We start from the raw sequence: 25,272 nt of genomic DNA on the forward strand, positions 1-25,272 counted from the left end.
TGAGGCTGCCCGGTCTCTCACACCTGCTCTAGCTGTAGTTGTTCCTGTTCACCGCAGGGCAATTGGACCACATGGTCTTTTAGGGTCCCTTCCAATCCAAACGATCCTATGACTCTGCGATACGCTCAGTGGCAAAGGGCTTTCAGCAGCACTGTTAATGGCAGCACATTGCCTGTCAAGGGCTACAGAAATAGTTTAGAGCTGGCCATGATTAAACAAAACCAACCAAAATGAAAAACACACAGTATCTCAGAAACAAAGACTCCTTGGAGACCGGAGAAATAAGTATAGTGCAGTTTTAAGGGTATTCTCACATTATTCAACTCTGACAAACGTGTTCTGAGACCAAAGAGAACCGAACACCAGCACAGCTAAACACACCAAACCCACTTAAGGGTAGAAAGACATGTTAATCTCAGGAACGTTATCAATAAATACGCTGCTCAAAGTACTTCACAGTGCTTCACAGATACCACAGGAGTACAGACACTCAGACCGGTAGTCAGGCAGCTGTATTAACACTGCAGCTCTTTGAGCTACAGAAAGATCTTAAAGGCTCAAACTGCTTAGAAGCTGGGAATTCTACTGACCTTCTAGAAATAGGAAACATTAAACAGCAGGACATGATATAGCCTGAAAGGGCTGCCACAGAGAGTGCTTCTGAAAACTTAGGGAGAAGCATGGAGGAAGATGGAAGCTGTCATGGCTGTAAAGCACTGGGTAAAATACAAGAAGAAAAGGGCTAGAGATATTAACATTAATTAAGTGTTAATACTGCTAGTCTTACAAAGAAGCAACTAAAACCGTGCACAGATAAACACATCTGAGATTTCATTATCAGTGCACGTGCATCCATTCCCTGCCATTTGTCCAGCCTAATAGCATCACCTTCTGTGCACAATGCAAACATGACATACTGAGCCCAACACTCGAGAAGCATCACTGCTTTTTCTGAAGCATTAAGGTGTTCTACACTAAAAGTCAATGCTATGCATGCAGCGGTGCAGTCGATACGTTGGAAGGAAGGGAAGCCATCCAGAGGGACCTGGACAGGCTGGAGAAGTGGGCCCATGAAAACTTAATGAGGTTCAATAAGGCCAAGTGCAGGGTGCTGCACTTGGGTCGGGGTAATCCCAGGTATTTATACAAACTGGGGGAAGATCTCCTTGAGAGCAGCCCTGCGGAGAAGCTGGACATGAGCCAGCAGTGTGCACTTGCAGCCCAGAAGGCCAACTGTATTCTGGGCTGCATCAAAAAAGGGGTGGCCAGCAGGGAGAGGGAGGTGATTGTGCCCCTCTACTCAGCCTTGTGAGGCCCCATCTGGAGTACTGCATCCAGGCCTGGGGCCTCCAGTACAGGAAGGACGTGGAGCTCTTGGAGCGGGTCCAGAGGAGGGCCACAAAGATGATCAGAGGGCTGGAGCACCTCTCCTATGAGGAAAGGTTGAGTTAACTGGGCTTGTTTAGCTCGGAGAAGAGAAGGCTCCAAGGAGACCTCATTGCAACCTTCCAGTACTTGAAGGGAGTGTGTAAACAGGAGGGGGAACGGCTGCTTATGAGGGCAGATAGTGACAGGACAAGGGGGAATGGTTTTAAACTGAGACAGGGAAGGTTTAGGTTGGATATTAGGAGGAAGTTTTTCACACAGAGGGTGGTGAAGCACTGGAACAGGTTGCCCAAGAAGGTTGTGGATCCCTGGAGACATTCAGGGCCAGGCTGGATGTGGCTCTGGGCAGCCTGGTCTGGTGGTTGGCGACCCTGCACATAGCAGGGGGGTTGAAACTTGATGATCATTACGGTCCTTTTTAACCCAGGCCATTCTATGATTCTACGATTCTATCCCTGCTATGGTGGCAGAGAAGAGGGAGCACCGAAGGGACAAACTGCTCAAGAATCAGATTAAAAACTCCAATTCCTCTCCCTCCTAAGCCCTTTCCTTTTACAAGACAAGTGCTAAAGTAGAACATCAGCCAACCCAGAAACAGCTTAACTCTGGTCATGGGATACAGGTGTTGCATATATAAACTGTGAGAAAGCCTAAAGGAGATGGTAGCTATAAACACTGGGTAAAAAGTCATTCCATAAAGAAGTCCATAAGCATCAGGTAGTGATTATGGGAAATTTCAAGGGCTGTCCCAAAGGAGAACCCTTCCTGCAGGCAGCAGGACAGACTGAACTGCAGGTGTAGGACAAGAGCTGTCAGAAAGGTTTTCTCACTCCAAGCAGGTTTGACTCCCTGCATCAGACCTAGTTTCTTGAAGAAGAAAAACGCACTCTAAGAGTTTTCCATTTACTTCCATAAATCCAGGTGATGAGAGACAACATCCATACTTAATAGCGTGATCAGCATCTCACACATCACTGAAGTATTCCAACAAAACAAATAAACGGAGGAAAGAGATTGAGACAGTCGGTCAGTCAGGACTACCATTCCCAGCATAAACATCAGAAAAACCTCAACTGGGACCTCAGAGAGCGAGAGATTTTCTCCCATCAACACCTGCAAAAGAACTATGAGTTTAGCATCCTATGGTCACAGCATACGGATTCTACAAAACAAAGTGGTGACATGTTATGGAGGTAGATATTGCAATAAAAAACTCAATGCTAACAGAAAAATAAAGCAAGACTAAAGATACAGCTCCAACAATTACCATCATGAGTTCAGGAAAACTGGAGAACTCCTCCAAGAAACATGAATATGTGGTTTATTTTGCAGAAGAATTAGCACGTTGAAACATACAAAAAGAATGGCTGGCATCAATTATACTGATACACTACAAGGGAAGATAGTAAGACAGATCACTGCAGTCATCAGCAATAGAGTCAGCACGTGAAAGTCTTGAGATATTAACACTGCTTTACGTTGTTCACACAAATAGAAGTTTAAGAGAGTTTACCTTGTTATACTGTGTACTAACATTTAGTTTTCTACCAGTAAAACCCAAGCAAATTTGCACATTTGTCTTATCATTTTCAGGACACATCTGTCATCCACTTGAACTTACACGTCCCTCCATACAAATGTTAATAACTATACATTTTTCCACAGACATTTCATACTTTAAAAAGAAGCTTTTCCCTTCCCACGAAACACAGTTGTATTTCAGTGAAATTCAGACTGAGTTAAGACAAATTACTAGAAAGCCTTAATTAATGCTCTCCATGACTACTACATGGCCTTTTATTTGGCAGTGGTGGGCAGGAGATAAACAAGATTAAAAGCTTTGTATTTGACAGAATTGAGTCTCTCCTTTCCTACTATGCAAGCTATTTCCTGCTACATGAGCATGTCAATATAAACAGAAAAATGCAATGATAACAGCAGGGACAAACTATAAACAACTCAAAGGCAGTCTCTGCAGCTAGAACAACTGTCAGTCACTACTTGTAACTGACTATAGGAAGGGCATTCACTTTAGACATAGTAAGGAGCTGCAAAACACATCTGAAATAGATGCGAGATTCAGATGCAAGGGAACGCCTGGCATCACACACTGTGACAACTGCTGACTATAAAATCAGAATGCCCACCCTAAATTCTTCTTTTAAAAGTAACCATTATTCTGAAACAACTCCTCAGCAGACTTCAGTTACTGCTACACTACCCTGAATGAGGAAGAAAACCTTACCAGTTTGATACCATTCCCATTTGAAAGCTACAGTGACCTGACCTGTCACTGAGGCACCATCACCGCTACTTCTGAAGGGCTGTTATAGAGATTTGCAAACGTCTACACAGGATTTTCATGTTTTCCTTTACAGGGAAAGTGGGAATAAATGCCCTTCACCTGCAAAAGAACACTGAGATTTTAAGAAGCTCTGAAGCGCGTGCATGAAATCCTTACTACCTTCAGACAAACATCTCACACAACACGTATCACCCAACAGGTCCCTCTCAGTAGCTGCTCCCACGGACGGCGGGCACTGACACAAAGCCACCTGGTGATCCCAGCTGCTTTTCCAAGCAAATGTGTTGTGCCCATCTCAACTCACTGCTGCATCCAAAGACCACATCGAAAAAAACGCAGCCCACAAGAAGTCATGTGGACTCGTTCTGCACCTGCAGAAGGAAGGGGGACCTATCTGAACGCTTGGGGACACCAAACAATCAGAAAACTGTAGAGAAATACATTATAATATTAAATGATAAAAATGACAGATGAAGAGGATATGTACACGCAGGCTGTAAACATTAATATTTTAGGGGGAAAAAAAATATTCAATTCTTCTAATGGGAGGTGGGTGGAGAATGGATGAGGTCAGGCTCTTCTCTGTGGTGTGTAATGATAGGACACGGAACAATGGCCTAAAATTTGAACATAGGAAGTCCCATACAAACATGCTGAAGAACTTCTTTATAGGGAGTGTAACAGAGCACTGGAGCGGGTTGCCCAGAGAGGTTGTGGAGTCTCCTTTTCTGGAGATATTGAGAACCTCCCAAGACACCTACCTATGCGACCTACTGTAGGGAACCTGCTTTAGCAGGGGATGGGACTCTATGGTGTCTTGAAGATCCTTCTAACCCCTGCAATTCTGTGACTCTTCCTCCTCTTCAAGAAACAAATCCACTAAGCTCCCATCGTATTTAATCTTCCAAAAATAAAGCTTCAAAAACTAAGAACATGCTGGAGTTAAAAAGCTCACTTATCGGCCTTCTCGTTCTTCCTGATTCAAACTAAGGATTTAAACAGCTCTCCAACAGCAATTAGTCTAGCCACAAGCTTACAGCTAGGTAATAAAGTCAGAGCAAAACTAGCTCTTCAAAACAAAACCAAATAAAGAAATGCACGCAATGCTGCAGGTTCTGCTAACTTCAAGTTTTATTTTCACTCCCTTAATATCACCAGGTCCCAAGCTTTGCACTGGTGCCTGCAGTATCGATTACTTCTCAGATACTCCCATTTCTCCTCCTAAATCCTTACTGGTGCCTCTCCTGTTCCCTGTATTCAAGGTACGGAGTACTGTTAATGCGAAACCACATTGCAGGCCTGTCCTTCCTCCGTTGCATACCCTGAAGTGTCAGACAAACTAAAAAGTCTGCTGAAGCCTTCTCTTCTAAGTCTTTTAAGTAAGGGAAAAAAAAAAAATGCAGAAAACATGATTGTGGGAAACACTGTCAACAATGTTAGCACCAGTTGTAGGAATTAATTCAGTCAACAAAATGCCACCAAGCTGCTTCTACATTAAAGACTGTCCTGCAAGTTCCTTTACTGTGCATCACAGAAATGCACTGCGGCCCATATGCCAGCTCAGGGCAAGGGGCTTCATCACAAAACGTCAAGCATCACAAAGCTTATCATCAGACCAAAGTAATACCTAGAGCGACTCTTCTCACGTGTTCAATTAGGAGAAAGTCAAAACTGACCCTCATGCTGAGTGCAATGTAAATTCGATGGAAGCCAGAAAACCTTTTGTTTGGGATCACAGAATGGCCTGGGTTGAAAAGGACCTCAAAGATCATCTAGTTTCAACTCCCCTGCCACGGGCAGGGTCACCAACCACTACCCCAGGCTTCCCAGAGCCACATCCAGCCTGGAATCTGAGAATCAGGGATCTGAGACTACAATGAAGGCACTCAACAGAACAACTGCTACTCGGCTCCTCACTAAGGTTTTCAGCAGCAGACACTGTTACTTGTCATATCATGGGAGAAAGAAGGACACGAGGCCATGACAACACTCTTCTGGAGCCCTGTGACCCCATGGGAAGTTGTTGTAAGAAATTTCAAAGGCTCTGAACATAAACAGCTGTGTTTACAGGGGAAAAAAAGCGAGTTTATTATCTTCAGGCAGAAGAAAAAATAGTAACTACATAATATAAATTAACAGGAAGTAAAACAGTTGGGGCTCTAACACAGCGAGTACATATGTAAACTACACACAGTCCGCACGTCTCGCAGCTCTGCCCTGTGCAGCACATAACTACACCACGACAAGGCTGTTCCACCTCACCATACCCACACGGTTAGGTATTTCACGCATTCAGATGACAGCAGCATATTTACAGCGAAAGCTGACGGTTTCACGTCCTATTTCACACACAAAAGGCAAATAAATATTAAAAATCAAAACAATAAAACGGTTAAAACGAAGATTCGCGTACGCACTTCAGGAAAGCCACTCCGAGCCCACCTCAGCACGCCCGGGGACGCGGGGCATAGAACGGGGCGCTACAGCCCGACCCCCCGCCCGCCCCACGAGGCCTCACCCCGCCGCGCTCGCTTCCGGGAGGGGAAGGGGCCGCGGAAGGGTTCCGAGGGATCGTTACCTCTTGGGCGCTGCCTGCTCCATGCCGCCGCCGTCCCCCGGCCGCCGTCTGGGCAGCACCGGGCCGGCGCCCGCCCAACTCCTCGCAACTTTTCCTGCGCGCGCAGCTGGCCCTTTAAGCGCGGCTCGCGCCCTCCCTCGGCCGCGGACGTCGCCGGCCTCTCAGGCAACCGCCGCTACCGCTGCCTACCCCGGGGCCGCCCCCTCGCGGCTCTCATTGGTTACGAGCGGCGCCATCTCGAGCGCTGGTTGGCCAGCAGAGAAGTCGCTCAGGATGGCCCCACCCACGCGTCGCGGAGCGGACGGCCGCGCGCCAGAGGGAGGGAGGAAGGAAAAAGATGGAGGCTGCCGTGCGAGCGGCCGAAGCGCTGAGCTTCCGGCGTGCCCCGCGCCGCCGCGTCCCCCCGGGGCACGCCGGGAGGTGTAGTCCTGCCGAGCAACTCGCGCTTCCCATCCCGCAGGGAAGGGCGTCGGGGCCGCGAGCGAGCCGGGCCCCGAGGTGCCGCTGGGCGACGGACAGGCGTCCGCCTCCCACACGCTCGCGTCATGCCCTGTCTTGAGGAGCTGGGCCTGCGGGCACGGGCAGCCCTGCCGCGGAGGCTGCCGGCGGCTCTTTCCCTGCTCTTTTCCCCAGGCCCTTCGCCTCGCCCTCGGGGCCCGCACCTCAAAGTACCGGGGAGCGAGCCGGGGCGCTCCTCGGAAAGGCAGAGCTTTCCCTCCGTGCGCTCAGGGCAGAGGAGGCCCGCGGTTAGTCGTGGCTGCGGGACGGCAGCGCTCCCCTCAGCTGGCCCGGTGACGCGGTGCAGCTCCGAGGTGAAAGCGCTGACAGTTGGCAGGAGGCCGTTCTCAGTGCCAAAGCACACAAGTTACCCTGCGAAGCCAAAGGAAGCCGTCACGTAATTACTCAAGTAGCAGCTTTTAGGCTGCTGAGCACCCTGCGACAGTTATCTGCCGTTTCTCCACATTACAACTTCCCACTTTGTGCTGTTTGTGTAGGAATGAACGATGCTGACTGACAGCGCGTCCAGGTAGAGTCAGCCGACTCAATGCAATGACAGCTAAATGTTACAGCCAACGTCCATATCCTGTCCTGAAAGCAGGTTTATTTGCCTAACTAATGGAAGGTAGAGGTAGTAAAACACCTGGGTAAGATCCGTAGAAGCCCAGAAATACCCATGTTCCACTTTAAGCTGGTTTTAGATGCACAACAGCACTCAAAACATACAAAAAATCCACACTCCACACCTAATTTGATTTCCCTGATGGGGATTAGCAAGGAAATTCTGAATGAATGAAGTCCCACTCTTGTGGAAGTTGGCTACTTTGCCCAAGTCAGTTCCAGACAAGTTGACTCACTGTGGTCAGACTAAATGCACAATGGCAATATTGAATGAACCTGTTTAACAAATCACACACGAGCATATGACCTTCTGGTTTTCTTTCTTCTTCTGAATCATGGAAAAGTTGAGTAGGACATCTTCCTTTGCACAACAGGGCAACACAGAGCTCTTCAAGTATCACCCCTCAAGCCAGAGCGGCTCACCAGCGATACTGCCAGATTTCTCCATACCACAGAAAACTGTTTGTAAGAGGTGCAATAAGTAAATAAATAAATAGAAATAAAACCCACACCCACGAGAAGGAGCCAGCAGACACCTCATACACCATGCATTAGATAGTGGTGGAGGGGAACCCTGCAATACTACCAGCCTCCCTGTTCCAGCAATGGTGAGGTGAGGCAGGTAGAAGATGCCATGTGGCTATTTTCCAACTTCATTTTGGCTGACACATCGACCGATTATTATTATTTACGCTTCACTGATTTCATTGAGCAAAGGGCAGCCTGATATCCCTATTTGTCTGTGACACTCCTGGAGTGCAAAGGCTGTCCATCCACATCCTTTAACGCAGGTCTTGAAGACACTATTTTGTCCAGGTTATCTCAGAGGAGGCAGGTGTTTGATTTTGTTTTTGTTTTCCAGCTCCTCATTTCAAGCCACAGATGATATAAGCTGTGCATTCCAGCAAGGAAAAGCAGACTTAAAAAAAAAAAAACTACAGGTACTACATTATGTCTCTAACACCAAGAAAAACAAAGAGCCAAAGCGTTCCGTCTCTGCATTCACACAAATTTCCCTTTCTCTGGAAAGAAGTTAGGCTAAACAGCCTAATCTGCCACTCCTTCCTCCCCCGTTAAAACAGTTGGAGAGATCAAGGCTAAAGAAAACTAAATCCAGAATTTTGATGTTGGTTGCCCTCATTCAGAGTGATTTAATATCACAAACCCCTCTCCCCCAAAATATCATTAGGTAATTGAGGAAGAGGGGTACAGGAGAGTCCTCCACTTCTACTAATGAAGAATGAGGAGTCTGAAATAACCCAAGATGTCTGAAACATAAAAAGTTAGGTTACCCAGCATTATATCCTAGTGAGATGAGCAATGCCAAAAAATACAGACTAATTCCATGCCTTTTTCACTCACAGAAGTTTCAGTTGTGCTTTACTCAAATGCCAGAATGCTTTCTAAGTACATTTATGCTGAAAATAAAATGTCAATAGGAAGATAGTATATATGCCATAGAGTTCTTCAGGATCACTTTCTTACTCTCTTCTCCTTTCAAGTGGTATTTTTATGCCTATAAGACTAGAATAAATAACATCATCTCACCTCTTTGCTGCAAGATGAATTTGGGAACCTTGCAGTGAAACATGACACTGACTTGGTATTTATTACAACGTTGTACCTAGCCACCAGCAAAGAAGGAATTTTGAAAGGGAAAACAGACTCCCTCTGTTCCTACTGCCTAATTCAGGCTTTCCAGTAAAGGGAAGTCTAGATGTTCTGGAGGCATGAATATATGATGAGGTTGCTGGTGTCTAGACAACATGGAGATGAGGAAGTTACAGGCAATCTACGGGAGTATTCCCATGATTTCTTCCAAGAGTAGAACTATATGACACTACTAAGAAAGTAGGTGAGTAAGCAAACACTTAATGTAGCCCAGTCTTAAAAATACAGGAGAAAACTGAGGTTTTCCTGAAGTATTTCATCCACTTCCACAATCTACCAGCATGCATTAGGACTCCATTCTCCGTGGAATTGGCATCAACATCAATTCCGTACACCAAAGGATGGATGAAGACAATACTTAGTTTTTGAGTACTAAAACTATTTTATATTAAAATGTAATTTTGTAAACAAATAAAACAGTTTATATTATAATTACTTATACTGCAATAGAATCAGGAATCCTGATGGCACTGACAAGTATTAAGTCTGTGCAATCACAAACTAAGACAGTGTCCAAGCCCTCAAGTATATGACCCAACAAACTGCAAGATGTCAGTCCTGCCTCAGTTGTGCAGGACACAATATGTCTGAGAAGGAGGAAAAGTTACCTGACAAGCTCACATCTGGGTATCTAACAGTTATTACTAATAGTAATATTTAAATTCCAAATATATACTTCAAAGTCATATTCATAAATGTCATGCAAATAAATTCTGTGTATTACAGTAGGGACCTTATCTAGTTCCTTTGATTGCAAATGGAAGAAACATTTACCTCAGAAGGTATTAGATCAGGCTCATTTAAACAGTATGCATTTTAGCTAATAAACAGTACTCCTACGGGGGGAAAAAAAAAAACCAACACAGGATTAATAGTGCATGTTTTCTTACTGATTTGTGTCATAAACACCTTACGCTCTTCAGGCAACATACCCCCAGCCCTTCCTGGCATCCACAGTGCCATTCACAGCCCGGCTTCTTTCTCCACATGCTTTCTGCCCTTTCACCACAGGAGCCCCCCAGTGCTCCCGTCTGCCATTCTGCAATGACTTCAGTCATCTTTGCACACCAAAACTCATGACACCTGTAGTACCCTAGCAGACACTGACGCATGCTCCAGCTTGAAGCTCCTTCCAAGCACTCCATATCTCCAGCGGCACACTCTGGCCTTACCACACAATTATGAGGCTGGATCACAGCTCCATGTTCAGCTCGCAGCCAAAGGCTGGCAGGCTGCACCACAGCTCGGTGACAATTCCTACAGCCAAGCGCAACATTCCCCCTGCTGAGGGCCAAACAGCCCTGCAAATAGGGCATTTCCTCCTTTGTCCGTCACCGGTGGGATTGATACAGATAGGAACTCAATTCATTACAGACCTCCAGCCTTCCATTCAATGTGATTAATATGATTCCTAAGTCCCAAATTACTGTAAAGAGATAATAAAGGAAAAAAAAGTAAAGGAATAATGAAGGGAAGGTTTGGCAGGCAAGCACATAGACAGAATGGATGCAGGAGCCTTGTTTCCTTAGGAAACAGATTCATAAATTCAGTAGACAAACAGTCAACAACAACATGTTTGCATGTCTCTCAGGGTGATTGCCTGATAGTAATCTGGTATGCTGAAAGTTAAGGAAAAGGCCTTGAATGAAATACCAGCTTGTTTATACAGATGATAAGAAAAACTGACTTCTGCCTGTTTGGTTTTTTTTTTCCCTACCTATCATGCATAATGAGAGGTAACCTTGAAGGCTTATCTAAGAATTTGTCCTATACTTTCTAACCCTGTCAGTCACAGAATAGTTAAAAATAAAATATAAAAGAACAGCACATTCTCAAGTTTGGACTAAAATTTCCTTTTTTTTTTTTTTAAACAAGTTTTTTTGAAGGTTAGGAGCAAACAACTGTATTTGCTCTCTTTTCCTGAACTCCTCACAACTTAATAGCTAATTAATGCCGCATAAAAAGAAGTTGACTTTTTGCTGGTCCAGCAAAGGAAAGGTAGAAGATAAACAGCCAGGACACAGAGGTACAGATTATGGCACCCAAATCCACTCTGTCAAAACCAGTGTGATACACAAAGTTCCTAAGATCTGTAATAATGAAATATTAGTTGTACTGCTGCAGTTCTTCCCACTACCTATAATGTATCATATTAGTATCTGAAATATTCTTACTAGACCTGCAGACACTCGTTGATTAGGCTAGGATTTTCCTGTTAACTGACCGTTCAGCTCACAGTCTTAGTAACAGTCTATGTATAGACTTACATTTGCTATTTTTCTTAATATAGTACACTATGGTAAAAATAAACCATGGATACAGAGAAGCTATTTACAGTCAACCACAAAAGATATCCCAGAGTGTACTACAGCTGCATTGATAGTACTCACGGGATCTAAGGATTAGCATCCACTTCAAAAAGAAAATGCCTTTTGGTTTGTAAAAGAGTTATTGCTGCTGTGGTAATACTCCAAATTACTCTGCATTCCCATCTTCATAACAATGTTCTCTCCCGCATAGAATCTATGATTCTTTATGAGGCAGTCATCTGCAGAGACACGTGCTTGGACCCTGCACTATAAATGCCACTTAACTAGCATAGCTTGATGCCTGAATTAGGAAGAAACTGATATCACTAACTAAAGACTAATGAAATCATCATTACTTGATGGAACAAGTACAAGCTTCAGCTGTCTGACCATGAGCAGCTTTGTACTCAAGGCTTTCCTTGTTATGAAGACTGCAGCCTCTCCCATCCTCCTTCATAGCTTCTGCGCAGAGTTTGGAGAAGACACAATAGAAGTCTTCCCCAGAGAAGATCAGGATATATTTTATTCTGGGGTAGAACGTTTTTCAAGAAGCAAATAAGACCCATTCTTTCAGCTGTAAAGAGGGAAAATGTCCTTACAGTTGCAGGCCTTTCACTGAAGTGCTTGAAGGAAAGCATAAGAAGTGCAAGTACAAAGCAACAAGGGACAGAAAAGGGGAACCCAGTACTACTGGGAAGCATACTGTGAGTACTGAACACCATAAAAGCTATGTTACAAAATGCTTACAGCTTATTCTAGATATAGGGCTTTCAGTTGTTGTTTTGTTTGTTTGTTTTTTAAGGAAAACCCTACTTGTTTATTTCTGCAGTTCATCTCCAGCTTTATTCCATGGCTACAGCAAAGCAGGTGTTCTGTATGTGAAAGAATCACTCATTCTTATGGTTTCACAATCAAGGAGCCACCAGATTTCTCTTTCCTACTTTCTTTCAACATTTCCCAATCAAAACACATCGGAAGATCATAAGTCAAGTCCAAATAAGCTACTCATATCACATATACAGTCACACTGAAAAAAAATATATCCAAATACATTTCTAGTCTAATACCCAACAAAAAACATTCAGTGGCATAATAGCCATTTCACGACTGACTCTGAAGTGACGTGTCTGATTACAAGATAAGATGCCATGGAAATACAAGAATAAATTTAGAACAAGAAAAAGATTAGGATTTGCACTTACATTCCCATTCCGCTCTTAAAAACAGCGGGAAGCTTTCCCCATAGCAGCCCATATGCTAAAGAAACAGCAAAGCCACAAATAATACAGTTTTGTTGGACTTGTTTTATGCAGTACGCTGATTTGAGCCTCCACTAATTAGGCTCAGTCTGTATAAGGAGGGTTTATGACAGCTTGGCTGCTAAAGATGAGGGCTTAAAATACCGTTGCCGCACAGCAAGGGTACTTTCTGCTAAAGACAAAACTTGAAACGACTGAGTTTACACAGGTCAAACTATAAAAACACAGCAGAACATAAAGCAAGTCGCTATCTAGAGAACTTATCCACATTAAGTTTCAGACCTAAGCTTTTCCCATTATTCCTTCTCTAAAAAAGCAGGGAACCAATGAAACATAGGTGGAATTACTGAGTAGCCAAAAAGAGTTTGTCAACAGCCATCAGCACTGCCTATTTTCAAGCAGACTGGAATTAGCAAAAAAGCACTGTTCTTGTGGCATAATTTTCCCTGCAGAGCAGAAGAAAATAGAGCAATTCCATATGCTAGGAACCTTCTAATGGAAACAGTTAATTTACCACATGAGGAATATCGCATGCATACCACTTCCACCTAAAATGAATCACTCCTTCCAGCTGAGAAAACTGAGGCCTTTTATCTTCCTCAGGGTGGAGTCCATCTCCTCCCCTAAACCCCTACAGAGCAAAGCTGCTAATCGTTTTAAGATTTGAAGACATTGCTTCTTTTGTGTTCATATATCACATTTCAATGTCTTCTAAACAAGAGAGAGTTTAATGTTTTGTGTAACCTTGAACTGGATGATACGTCACTTTTATTGCTTCATCCTTGAGCTCCTCTGTAGTTCCATGATCTAATTCATTACACCGGTGATATTAAGCTGCTCTTCCTAGATTAGCAAGGCACATTTTAAATTCCTTAAAGCTAGTTTTAAAACAAATGTGCTAATTTGAATACTAGGCAATACAGTGAAAAAAAACAAACAAACACAGATGTAAAAAGCAGAACTTCGTGTATTAGTATGTAAGTATGTCTCCTTTCAGTAAGATTTATAGATAGCAAATCCCTGCTTTACACATCTCAGACTAGACAAAATATCTCTAGGACCTGATCCAAAATCTATTAGCATCAATGGCATCTTTCTTTCAAATATGCTTCTTTGGAGATCAGTTCTCAAAGGAGAACCCTGTCTCATTCATTCATGGGTGTGTGAGTATAAATGCAGACTTTTCCTTGCCTGCTGTTTCCATCCTCAACCCAATTCATCTCCCAGGAGGATGGAAGAAAGGTCAAAATCAGACATAACCTCTTAATAATATGTCATAAGTTCATCCAATTCGAAATGATGCAGTTCGAGGAGATAAAACAAACGGTGTAGAAGCAGTCTTCTTATCATGGAATAGATGCTAAGAATTTGAAATTTTAGACAGTGGGAAAAATTGCTGTTCAGAGTGACAGGGACATTTAAGCAGCGTTGAGCTGGCTCTGTATATGGCATAGTACTTTTAAGCGAGAAGGCGCGTAGGAAGATTAAAATCACATAACTGAATTAAAAAGGCTACCCACAAAAATGCATAACACTGGCTACACATACAGTAACAGAAACACCACGTTATAAACACAAATGATTGATTTTGTACTCTACCATTAGCGTTTACCTTAAAGTATCAAAATGATCTTTAAAAGCATGTACCTCATTTTGATGGATGTACGATACTCAGCAGCTCTTAATTCGGTACTCCAAAAGTAGACTTCAAAGCTGTGCTCCAAAATACATGACATTAGGCTCTACAAGGCCACCTTTTGGCACCTGTTCTTGAAATAAGAAAAAAAAAGCACCCTGAACCAAGACTATGCATTATTTCCCAGGAATTCAGTAATTTCTTGGAGTGATTAAGTTTACCGCGGCTTTGAAATGAAAGGGTTTCTACAAATTCTGACTGGTTAACCGTCTCTTGCAGAACTGGTAACAGCTAGCATAGAGGGTCTCAGGGGATTTTAATCACTGCTTTAGCCATCCTCCAGTTCTGTTCCTACTTTTGCATGAAAAAGAAAATGTTTATGCTTAAGACAATATTTATAGCCGTAAGTATTAGCCAGTTCCTCTCTGGTTTTACTGTACCAGCATGTACAAGAAATACATAAAACTACATCTATTATTGCTACTACTTTGCAAGATGTTGTATATACTGTAAAGCTGGCTCTCTAATAGAAGGCAGCTAAAGACCTCTGCACTTAAATCTGCCAAAGCTGATACAGCAATCACAAACATGTGTTGTTACACTTCTTGTGGCTCATCTCCACATGGTGCAGCTGTTGTGTTGGCTAAAGAAAATGCAAGCCCAAGGGAAACAAATTTAATTCAGCTGGGGTGACTTCCACTAAAAACAAAAGTGTTTTAAGGAGAACAGGTGTGTTACAGTAAGGGGAATTGTTTGAAGGGTTTTCCCCAAACTTGCCGTGCTTCTAGGAAGTCTGCTCTAAAGTGTTGTGCCTGCAGTAATAATCTCTTGCAGTGTAATTTTTAAATAACACCTTGAAGAAAAGCAATGGATTCCAGAAATTCTGTTTCATTTGTTTGTCCCAGTTGCAGAACAAGACGATCAGCACAAGGCCTTGTCAGCAAGCCAGAGGCTGAAGGAGCCTTGGGGTTCCTCAGGGGGGTTCGTTGAGTCAGCTAAGGACTGTACTGAGCAGACCCACAGCCGCTGTCGCTCAGCAGGCACCCCCAGAGCTGGGCCTGTTGATACTGTCTGAAGTCACTTAACTACAGCATCCTTCTGAAACAATTATTATTTACTCTAAAATAAAGGAACTAAACTAATGTGAAGTTTAATCTAATAAAACAGAATTAAGTGGATGAGATTTTCTTTTCCAGAAGGATGCCTTACCTTGCACACCACAATACATCCTTGGCAGTCTTTGGGCAGGCCAGGAGCAGGCCCCACAGTGCCAAGGCTGCAGGATGACTGGGAGCTGGGCAGCACAGGATCTGTGGAGCTCTCTGTGTCTGTGCTGGAAGAACCAGGCTTCAGGCAGACATGGCAGCAACCAGCAGATCTCCCTCTTCCTGTTGTCAGCCCTCTTTCCAAAATAAAGGTGCTCCAGGGGGTTCTCTCTTGTTGCGTAGGTGTCTTCACGCTTCAGTTTCCAGCTTAGGGCCTGTTCTTTCTCTCTCCCACAAGGTCAAAATCCCTTCTCTTTGGGAAGCAGAAGCCTGAGTGAGGGATCTGTGCACATAGCCCCCAGTCCCTCATTCCCGCAGAGCTGGTTCTTCTGTAAGATGTGGCTTTTGGCTCTTCCTCTCGGGTGTTACCCAAATAAAAGATATGATGGCAAACCTCTGATTTTCTTTATTATAAGGTTCAGCAGGTTAGCTCTCATATCAGTTTTTCTTGCTACACGTTATGTCCCTAGAGTCTTATACAGACCTTGGGCAGTTTTTTTAGGCTCCCTCTCAAGTTTCTAAGTTGGAGACCTAGCACTCCTACCGAATTCCTCCTTTTGAATAAAACCCAAGTCTCACCAAGGTCCATAGCAAAATTCAGGAGATTTTGTCTTCTGTGTATATGCACATGAAATGCAGGAACATTTTCACAGAATTTCCCTTGCCAAGGAAAGCAATTCATCCCACTCTTTCCACCTTTCTCATCAGGAATTGTTCCAAAGACTTCAGGTCTCACTGTCTGCAGATGACAGCCACTGCCTTACCTCTATTTGCTTTGCCCTAATGCCAAAGCTGGGAGAAGATGGACCAGGGAGTGGACCAGGTGTCCTTCAGAGATCCCTTCCATTCTGTGACCTGGAATTTGCCACAGTGAACAGAGAAAAGAAACAGTGAACAAAATTGGAGGATGGATTGGGATTGTCCAGGTTGAATGGAAGCCTGGACGACCTCATTTAGTGACTGGCAACCTTGCCCACAGCAGGGGAGTGAAACTAGATGATCTTTAAGGTCCCTTCCAACCCAAGCTGTTCTATAACTATGAAAATATGGAGAAGAAAGTGTAGAATTAAACTTGGGCTCACAGTGAAGCTGTCAATGGGACATTCGTTCTTTTCTTTATGTATGTACAAGTAGCATCTTTTCCAAACACTGAAAAACAGAACTTATTATTTTTAGAGTGAGATCAGTTCAGCAAGAAAGCTGCTTGAAGTGACATCCGAATTTAAGAGTAACTTCTTGCTTTTCATGACATTGGAGTATGCGCTTATCAGGGAAGTTTTATGTTTGAGGTTCAGGGAGAAGGTGATGGCCATCTCCTCTGAATGCTTTCAGATGACTCATTTTTGGGCTGCAGCTGGCAATCTTCCAGCAGGAGGCCTGGCCATTAGATAAGCTTAATATTATGGTGGCCATTTGTAAAACAGATGAGAGCAGAAATAGCAAGAGGAAATGAGAAACTGAAGAGACCTGCTGGAATTCCCTTCAAATAAAGATCCAGCCTTGGAAGGTAAAAGTCTCAGATCCTTCCAGCAGAAAAAAAAAACTGGTAAGTATAAGTTTTTATCTGCTAAAACTACAACCACTATCTCAAAGGAGATAAAAGCACCAGTCAAAGAAAGATCACTGCAGGTGCCAGCCTCAGGAAACCTAGGAAGCATTGCACTTGTTTCCTTGTGAGAGGCTGTATTAAATTCTCAGGTGTCACCAGATAGGATCCATTTTCTTCTGCTTTCAGGTTGTTGTATAACGATGAAGCCTGCGGCCATCCTGGCTATGAGTTCTGTTTCATAATCCCTTCTTTGCTGGTATTTAAATACTGTCACGTGGCATGGGAGTGTTGTGGCAGTAGAGGACACGACAGATGCCCTCTGGCAGGTCCTGTGGTGGCAGTTAGCATCCATCGCCCCCGTCTCTGTCAAATTCCTGCTTCTGGAAGCAGTGTGGCAAAAGGGACCACACCTGCAGTTCAGTCACGTGCCATAACTTGAGCTTGCAAGCAGATATAGCTGAGAGCCATTCATTTTCTGTTCTTTTAATAGCTGACATCTCCTTTGGAAATACTGGTGTACCGTGATCTTTGGTTACCATGTTTTCACTCTCAAGGTTTCACATGGAAATGGAACTGATGTGGCAGCAGTAATGGGGCTCTCTCCACAGATTATTTCCTGGCAGAGAAAAAATATTAAGTCATCTTTTTTTTTTTTAATCAAATATTCTCACCTGAGTAAATATTCCAGCAATTCCAAATTTTTAATTTTATTATCATAGTCTATTGCTCAAGCTGTGCTTTCTGACTTTGTGGCAATAATAGTGCTATGAGCACATTAACATTTTTCAAACTGGCATTGTATCTGGTTCCTTTTACATTTCCACACATAATCTGCATAACATTATTAAATCTTTCCTGTACATTATTTAGCCTCTGGGATCAAATGAAATCATACATAACTGGAACTCTCTGGGCTTTGACAGATGTCCTCTGGCAGATTTTTTGCAGCAGTTTAAGTTCTTACTGCTCTCGGCTATTTTCTTGGCCTTTTCCTGGAATAGGACATATCTCAGCTGCTCTGGTGGAGAACACTGATGTCTTCATTTTTAAGGATGGTAAAAGTGGACTTAAGTTACCGTGCCAGACCCTGGGCTGAAACGGCTGACATACAGGCAGGGAGTTCTGCAGCAGCTCACCTGCAGGAAGAGCCATTGCACGGACAGACAGCTGCCCTGAGCAGATGCGACAGTAGCACGGAACACTCACTCCAAGTTCTTGGAGGAATATTTATAGCATCCAGCCTCTGCTTCTCTTTCCATAGGAGAGCACAGGAAATCTGGGTACTCTCTTCAAGCAGTGAAGATCACGACCAAAATCCCTCACTTTTGCAGCTCCTTTTAAGCATATGGATCCCTGGGCAGTGCCAGCTTCTCTCTTGTTCTGTGGGGTCATGGAGTCACCGCCCTATGTAACACGGTACCTAGATGGCATTTGTGTCCGTTCATCTACACACCCATAGAAGACTTTTTACGTGAAGGAGAGCTTTCTTCTGTCCCATGTATTTTGTAAACAACCTCTTTACTGATGAGAACCCTGAGATTAGAGTCTCTACCTCTCCATAAATTACTACACTTTCTACAGATTTGGATTGAATAGAGAGTCATCCCAAACATCCCTAATTTGTTTTTTAAAACCTTGCTATAAACCATTTAATAGGGGGAAAAAGAATAAACCCTCTAACTACCATCACATTTTAATGAGCCCGGGCATTCTTTGAGCAATTGAACATTTAAATCTGTGATTAAACTTAAGAATGTGCCACTGCCTTCAAGAAATGTACTTTAGTTTTAAGAAACCACAGCTGCAACAATAAGATGGAAATTTGACACACGCTAGGTTGAAGGTGGCGAGGATTAAAGGTATGGAATTAGGAAAGAAAAAACAACCTTGTGCTGTGGAACAGAGTACAGCACATAAATCAATGCCTAGCGTTGGCTGAGCCGCGTGCTGTGGAAGTATGCAGCACTGCAGCTTCGCAGTTATCAGTATTTGTCATCTCAAGTATCAGTACACATGCCAGATGCAAAAGAGGGGCCCAGGGAGAGCATGGGGGATGAAGAAAAGAAAATTAATAATTCCAGTGACAATGTACACCATTTTGATGTGAAACAGAACTTCTGTAATATTTCAAGGGACTTGCACATATATATATATATGTACGCACAAGAGCTGTTGGAAGTAAGCCTATGACTTCAAAATGTCTGATTAAAAAGAATCCTGATAAGAATTGGGAAGAGAACAGCTGGAACTTTGATTGCAGTTATGTTTTCTTCTGGGTGTTTACTTCTAGATCACTCTTGCAGCTGCTTTTATCTGCTCCTTAGAAGTTGTGGTAGATTTGAGGAACCATTAGCTGCTAAAGTAAACATCAGCTCCGCTCTGCTTTTATATATCTTCTTGAAACCACTGTGGGGGGAGAAAGATAACGCGAGACTAATGCTGAACTTGATCAGACCTAAGTGATGCTTTGAACAGCCTTTTAGCATTTCAGGCTCCACCTGTAATTCTACCAGAAAATTGTTTCTAATATTCTTGTTTACCAGGCACACGTAACTGCTCTAAGAATGAAAACACTCTTTCTGATAAACTAGATTTTCTGTCTCGCTGTGTTTCAGAAGGCAGACGTGTTCAAGTGTGCTGCCACTATCTAAGCATAGGGATGGTTCCCAAACCAATTGCACTGCCTTTCAGTATCTGCTGTCTGTAAATATTATGCTTTGAATAAAACAGACCTGCAGTTTTGGCTTTGCTTCACTCTATTTTGTTACTGTCGTTGTCGAAGTGTTCTTTAATAACTGTGTGTTTGTATTTGCTCAAGAGCTGTCTGCTTGGAGGATGGAGACAGGTCAGGGTTACCCTGCTGAGCTGCTGGTGGCCTTTTGGGCAGTCTCCTCTGCAAATCCAGGCAGTGCCAGCACTGCTGCTTTGGCCCCACACTGCCTCACACCAAGTCCCACTGACGGTAACACACCACACTGTGTTTGCTTGCCTCTCCCTCCCAGTGGAAGTTCTCACTGTGCCGCGTCAGGCAAAGCCCTCTGGCCAAAGTCATGGAGATTTCTCCACCTGCAGGTTCTACATGAGATTCCTTTTGTCCAAGAATCCTTTCAGGTGGCATCATGAGTCTTCCCGTGGGGGCTTTCTGAGATTCAGAAAATCTTTTTTCACTTATTATGGTGAACTTTGATTTCTGTCATTAGCTCTTGGGCTCCATGAACCCCAGCTTCCCCCACAGCTGGGGATCCTCACCCCAAATTGTTCCTTGTCCCAGGGTCTCCGCTGCTCCCCTCCATGCAGATGCAGCCTTCCTCAACAGCTGGCACAGCTGTACCCAGCCTCCAGACAAGCACAGCAGGGAGGTTCAGATGGTCCTGGTTGCATTTGAACAACCAGCAATCATCAGGACAAATGAAGTGGAAAAGGGGAATTCATACTGCACTTGGAAGTCCGCAGTGAGGCTGAGGTATCTTTTTCCCTTCTCCATCCATCTGTGAAGCTCAAAATAGCAGCCTGGAGGCAATTCTGGTTCTGCTGCAGTGCAACGGCCTGGGCTTTCAGCACTTCTCTTGCGGCTAAAATGAGTTCTGCTGTTGAAATGAATGAGCTTTGTATTTTTCTTGGAAACCGTTCCCAGAGGGGTGTTTGGACGAGCGATATAACCCACTAATAGGCTTCCCCAGCCTATGGAGGGTGAGCAGGTCAAACGAATGGAGCAGGCAGCGCAAACAGGGAAGAGCTGCAGCAATCACCAGTAGCCTTGACTGGGCATACTGTGCTACCTTGCACAGGGGCAACAGGAAACACCTTTCCACCGGCTTCCATCCCCACTTTTCCAGCCCGTGCGGGTCCTTCAGTTACTTTTGAGGGATTTGTGAAGGAAACTAAGGAGAGTGAGCTGGATGCTGTCCTCTGAGCAAGGATCAGCCACCTTGGAGGAGAACACAAGGTTTGTGAGTAGAGGAGAGAGAAGCCCACTGCCTGCTCTCTGCTTGGTTACACTCTCGGTTCTTCTGCTCTCTCCCTGCTGTCCTCCATCCGACCCATTCCCTTCCAAACCCTTCTCTGACTATACAACCTTTCTCCTCTGAAGTGGGGTCAGGCTCTTCTCCATCTCCACAGTGGCCATGGAGGGTTAAGACAGAATTCCCTTGGAGATCATGGGAAATTTTATCTTTTTCCCTTTCTACACAGTAGATCCAAACTACTCTGCTCTGAACCCCCCCCCTCCAAGGCACACTGCAATCACATCACCAAGCTTGGGTTGGAGCAGTGTCCTCCGGGCTGCTGGGCTGCTAAAAGGTGGCAGTGGGACAGCCAAGGGACACCAGCACTGAAGAGAACCTTGCCTGGAGCAGTAGCTGCTCTTGTTTTTGTTTTTTGTTTTTGTTTTGTTTTGTTTTTAAATAAACTACTGTTCATTCTGACAGTAATGGCCTCGATTCAGGAGATCTTTAAAAACAGTGGTAAAATGCATGCTGAGTGTGTGACATATGGATATGGAGAAGGTGGGGCATTTGCTTGGGCAGCACTGCCCTGTTTGGGTAGTGATGAGCTCAAGCATACACTGAAGTACTTCTCTGAATCACATCCCATATATACATGCCCTCTTGCAGAGCTTTCAAATGCCACACACTGTGGTGCATTTTCCCTCAATTTCCTTGTGTTGGAGGACCTTCAGTGCCTTTCTTAGAAGACCCCAATTCTGCTCAGAAATGCAGTGTTTGATCAGCAAGATCTGTCTGGGTATCCCAAGGGTGAGTATGCCCAGGAACAATTGGTGCTTATTCAGAGTACCCATTATTGTGTTTTTCTTCCAATCTGATGCCACAAGCAACCGAGAGAGCATGCAGGGATTAATACATGCATTGTGCACAGCTGTATGTGATGATTTACATATGCTTGCACCGTGGTGGCAATACTCTGAAAACCCCCGAAGTGCTCTGTGTTGCCCTGGTTTATAACACGGAGTTTGCTGCAGTTTAGACACGGAGAATGCATGCTGAAAGCAGGAAACACACATGTGGAGGGCGGGTAGAGGGGATTACAGCGCACAAGAGTTGAACAGAAAAGCCCTGGTTTCAGAGCATCGTGCTAACGTAAACAAATCAGTGCTCAGCCCACAGCTGTATCATTGACCATATGTATTCTGCTCACTCAAAACTGCAAACACCCTTCTGGGCTTTGCTGTTGTTTGCTGACCTTCACCCCACAGCACTAACCCCGTCTGTACAAACCGAGCTGTTCACTGGGCTACAAAAAGTCCTCGGAAGGATTCAGAGTTATTTGATGTAAGCGACAGAACAAGATGCACGGGCCCCATTCTCAGCTTGTCTTGGAGTCTCACGTCCTAAATGAGTTACGAGGCAGGAGAACAAATGCGCAACGGTGTTTCTTAAACCAATGTATGGCTTCTGTGCAGTATTCCCTCCAGGTTTCCCCCCCTAACACTTGGCCCTGAGATCGCCAGCCTCACGAGCCCCCCAGCAGCGGCCAGCTGCCGAACTTCACCGGTGCCCGGCTCCTCATTCCCAGCAGCGAAGGGCGCAGACCCGCCCGGGGCTCTGCAATCCGTGAGGTCCCGGCAGACATCGGGGAGCCCCGGCCTGGTGTCCGTCGGGTTGCAGCCCGCTGTCCCCTCAGCGCTCGGGGTTGCCTCCGCGATGAATCGCGGCGATGTTGTGCGGGGCTGGGATGATGCCGAGCGGGTGCTGCGGGAGCCCGCGGAGCTCCTAAGCTCCTGCCTCTATGGGCGGTCGTTAAATCCGCTCGCCGTGAGCGGGCTGTTAAAATTAACAACAAAAATCAATCGGAATGAAGGAGGGGACGGCTGAGACACCGTGAAGCACCAGCGAAATCGGATGGCAGATCGACGGACAGTCACTTTTTCCTTAAGATACATACATATTTTAAATAATAATAATAAAAATATAAAGTAATAATAGTAATAAAGAAGCCCTCGGCGTGCAGCCCGAGAACCTGCAGGTACCGGCCCGACTATCGGGGCAGTCCCTCTCGTAAGAGCCGCAGCTCTCGGATTGCCCTGGCCCCGCCGCACCGCTCCGCCCGCCCCGCTGCAGCCCCGGGGCAGCCCGCGGCGTCTCTGCACGGGGCCGGGAGCCGGCGGGGAAGCGGCGGGGCAGCTCCCGGGGCGGGGAGCGAAGGTGCCCGCAGCGCCCGAAGCGCGGGGACGGGTGAGGCTTTGCCCCACGGTTACACTGCCAGAGGAACCGCTGAATGTTAACCTGAACGACGGCAACGGTTAATCTGTTCCTCGCCGCGGGAACGGCACCGCGCCGCTCCGCGTTGCCTTGCGAGGAACGCGGCGCTGGGGTTCCGTATTGCTCGGTACCTCCAGGGGGAGCTGCAGCACCGCGGGCCGCCGCCGGGCGCGGAGCTCAGGGCGGCCCCCGCAGACCGCACCGCCGTCGGGGCCGGTCCCGCGCTCCGGACGGGGGAAGCCGCGGGGCGGGAGGGGCCGCCCGGGTGGGCGCGGGGCGGCGAGGCGGAGGTTGTGGGCATCTTCGACGTCCGCCGCTCCCGGGCGCCTGCGGACGCAGCCAGACCCCGGCAGAGCGGCCCCGACGGTACCTCCCCGCTGCCAGGAGCCGCGGGTCCCCTCGGGCTCCGGTGGCTCGGAGGTGCCCGGCCCCGCACCTGCAGCCCGCGGCCGCCGCATCCCAGGCCGGGGCTGTCCGGAGCCGGAGAGCTCTCGGGGCGGAGTGTGACCCCGCGCTTGGTGCCCGCCCCGGGCCGGCGGCGGCCCGACGAGATGCGGCCCGGGCGGCCGCTCTGAGCCGCCTCCTTCTTCTCTTCTGTTCCGTTTGTTCTGAGTCTTTTTCGTTCTGTTTCTTTGGGACTTGGAGGTTCGGTTCGGTTGGTTTGGTTCGCTTAAGTTCGTTGCGTGTTTTGTGCTTTTTTTCCCAACTAGCGTGGCTCATTTTAACTCGCTGTAAACGCGCTGTAAATCGCGGAAAACGCGAAATCCCCACGCCGCAGCGGCCCGAAAGAGCCTCGGGAAGGGATCCGAAGGACCTCCGGACCCCGCGACAGCGGCGGTGGCAGTGACAGCGGCCCCTGCTCGGCCGCCCCGCGTAGCAGGCAGCGGGGATCGTCCCTTCTCCCCACGCCCCGGCCCGGAGCGTCGCCCCTCTGCCCGCAGCACGAAGCGCTATCGCTACGGGGCGGCGGGGCAGCAGCTGCGCGTTTTCGCGGCGGTTCTGTAGGAATGGGAACGAATCCCGGCCCGAGCGGCCGTCGCGCCGCGGGGACGCGTCCAAAGCCGCCGCCGCCGGCTCCGTTCCCCCGTCTGGTTCCCGTTTTTGCGGTGAAATAAGAAACGGTTCCCAGCGCGGCCGTCGCGGGTGTCCCCTTCACTTCGGCGCGCTGAGTTAAGCGCCACGCACCGCACCTGGAGACGTTCTCGGGGCTGTTCGTCTACACCATTCATCCGTACACCTTTCCATACCCCGCAGAGTCTCTCTCCGTTCTCCCCCCACAACACACCACGAATTCCCCCCTCACGGGACCGAAGCAGCGCACAGACAGGGATAACGTTATTCCTAAAAACTCGGCCGAAACTCGCGCCCCGCCGCTATCGGGGACAACGAACGCGACGCTCCTCGGCCCGGAACGCGCGGACCGGCGGGGAGGCCCCGTCCGGCGGCGAATTCCCCGCACTGACCCCGAGTCCCGCAGCCCTCCGCCTGCCCAGGTGCGGGCTGGGTGCGGGGCACGGCGCGGCCCGGTACCTCCGCGCCGAACGCGTCTTTCGGCTGCCGAACGTCGGTTAAAAAGCGCAGCCGGGACTGGAAGGGGCGGCCGTGGGGTGACCCCGATGTGCGGGCCGCGGGCCCTCGGGAGGGAGCGTTACCTGCGGGCGCGGCTGCTCCCGGGGCTCCGCGATCGGGTCTTTGGGGGGTTTTCTCCTTCGCCGCGGTGCCCGCTCCGGGCTGCGAGGGGCACGGCGGGGGCGGGTTGGGGTGTCCGCGCCACGGGGCACGGCGAGGGGAGCGGGGCGGCGGGGGCCGCGGGGGGGAAATGTCACCTCAGGTAACGCGGGGGGTTGGGGGGGGGGGACGAGCTGCCCCTTTAAAGCCCAGTTGCTACCCAAACACAAGTAAACAGCGGGGCCGGCGCGGCGGGGCGGGCCGGGGGCGGGCCGTCGGGGCGCGCCGCGGGGTGGGCCTGCGGCGGGC

At 46.9% G+C, this 25,272-nt stretch overlaps 1 protein-coding gene across 5 annotated transcripts in view; it reads right to left on the reverse strand.

Annotated features, from left to right (window-relative positions):
- The window catches only part of STK3 (serine/threonine kinase 3), a 151,520-nt gene extending 126,458 nt beyond the window's left edge, over positions 1-25,062 (reverse strand). For 2 of the 5 annotated variants that reach the window (XM_046925692.1, XM_046925711.1), the window contains exons 1-2: positions 15,473-23,269; positions 14,275-14,391 (exon numbers count right to left, since the gene is read on the reverse strand). In XM_046925692.1, the coding sequence (XP_046781648.1) occupies positions 14,275-14,363 (89 nt within the window). In that variant the 5' untranslated portion in view covers positions 14,364-14,391; positions 15,473-23,269. Of the gene's footprint in view, positions 1-6,269; positions 6,462-14,274; positions 14,397-15,472; positions 23,270-24,947 lie in introns of those variants that run through there. The other 3 variants (XM_046925701.1, XM_046925707.1, NM_001031337.3) reach the window with 3 other exon arrangements.
- Positions 25,063-25,272: the final 210 nt, after the last annotated feature.

Source organism: Gallus gallus, chromosome 2 (assembly GCF_016699485.2).
Source record: "Gallus gallus isolate bGalGal1 chromosome 2, bGalGal1.mat.broiler.GRCg7b, whole genome shotgun sequence".
NCBI classification, from domain to species: Eukaryota; Metazoa; Chordata; class Aves; order Galliformes; family Phasianidae; genus Gallus; species Gallus gallus.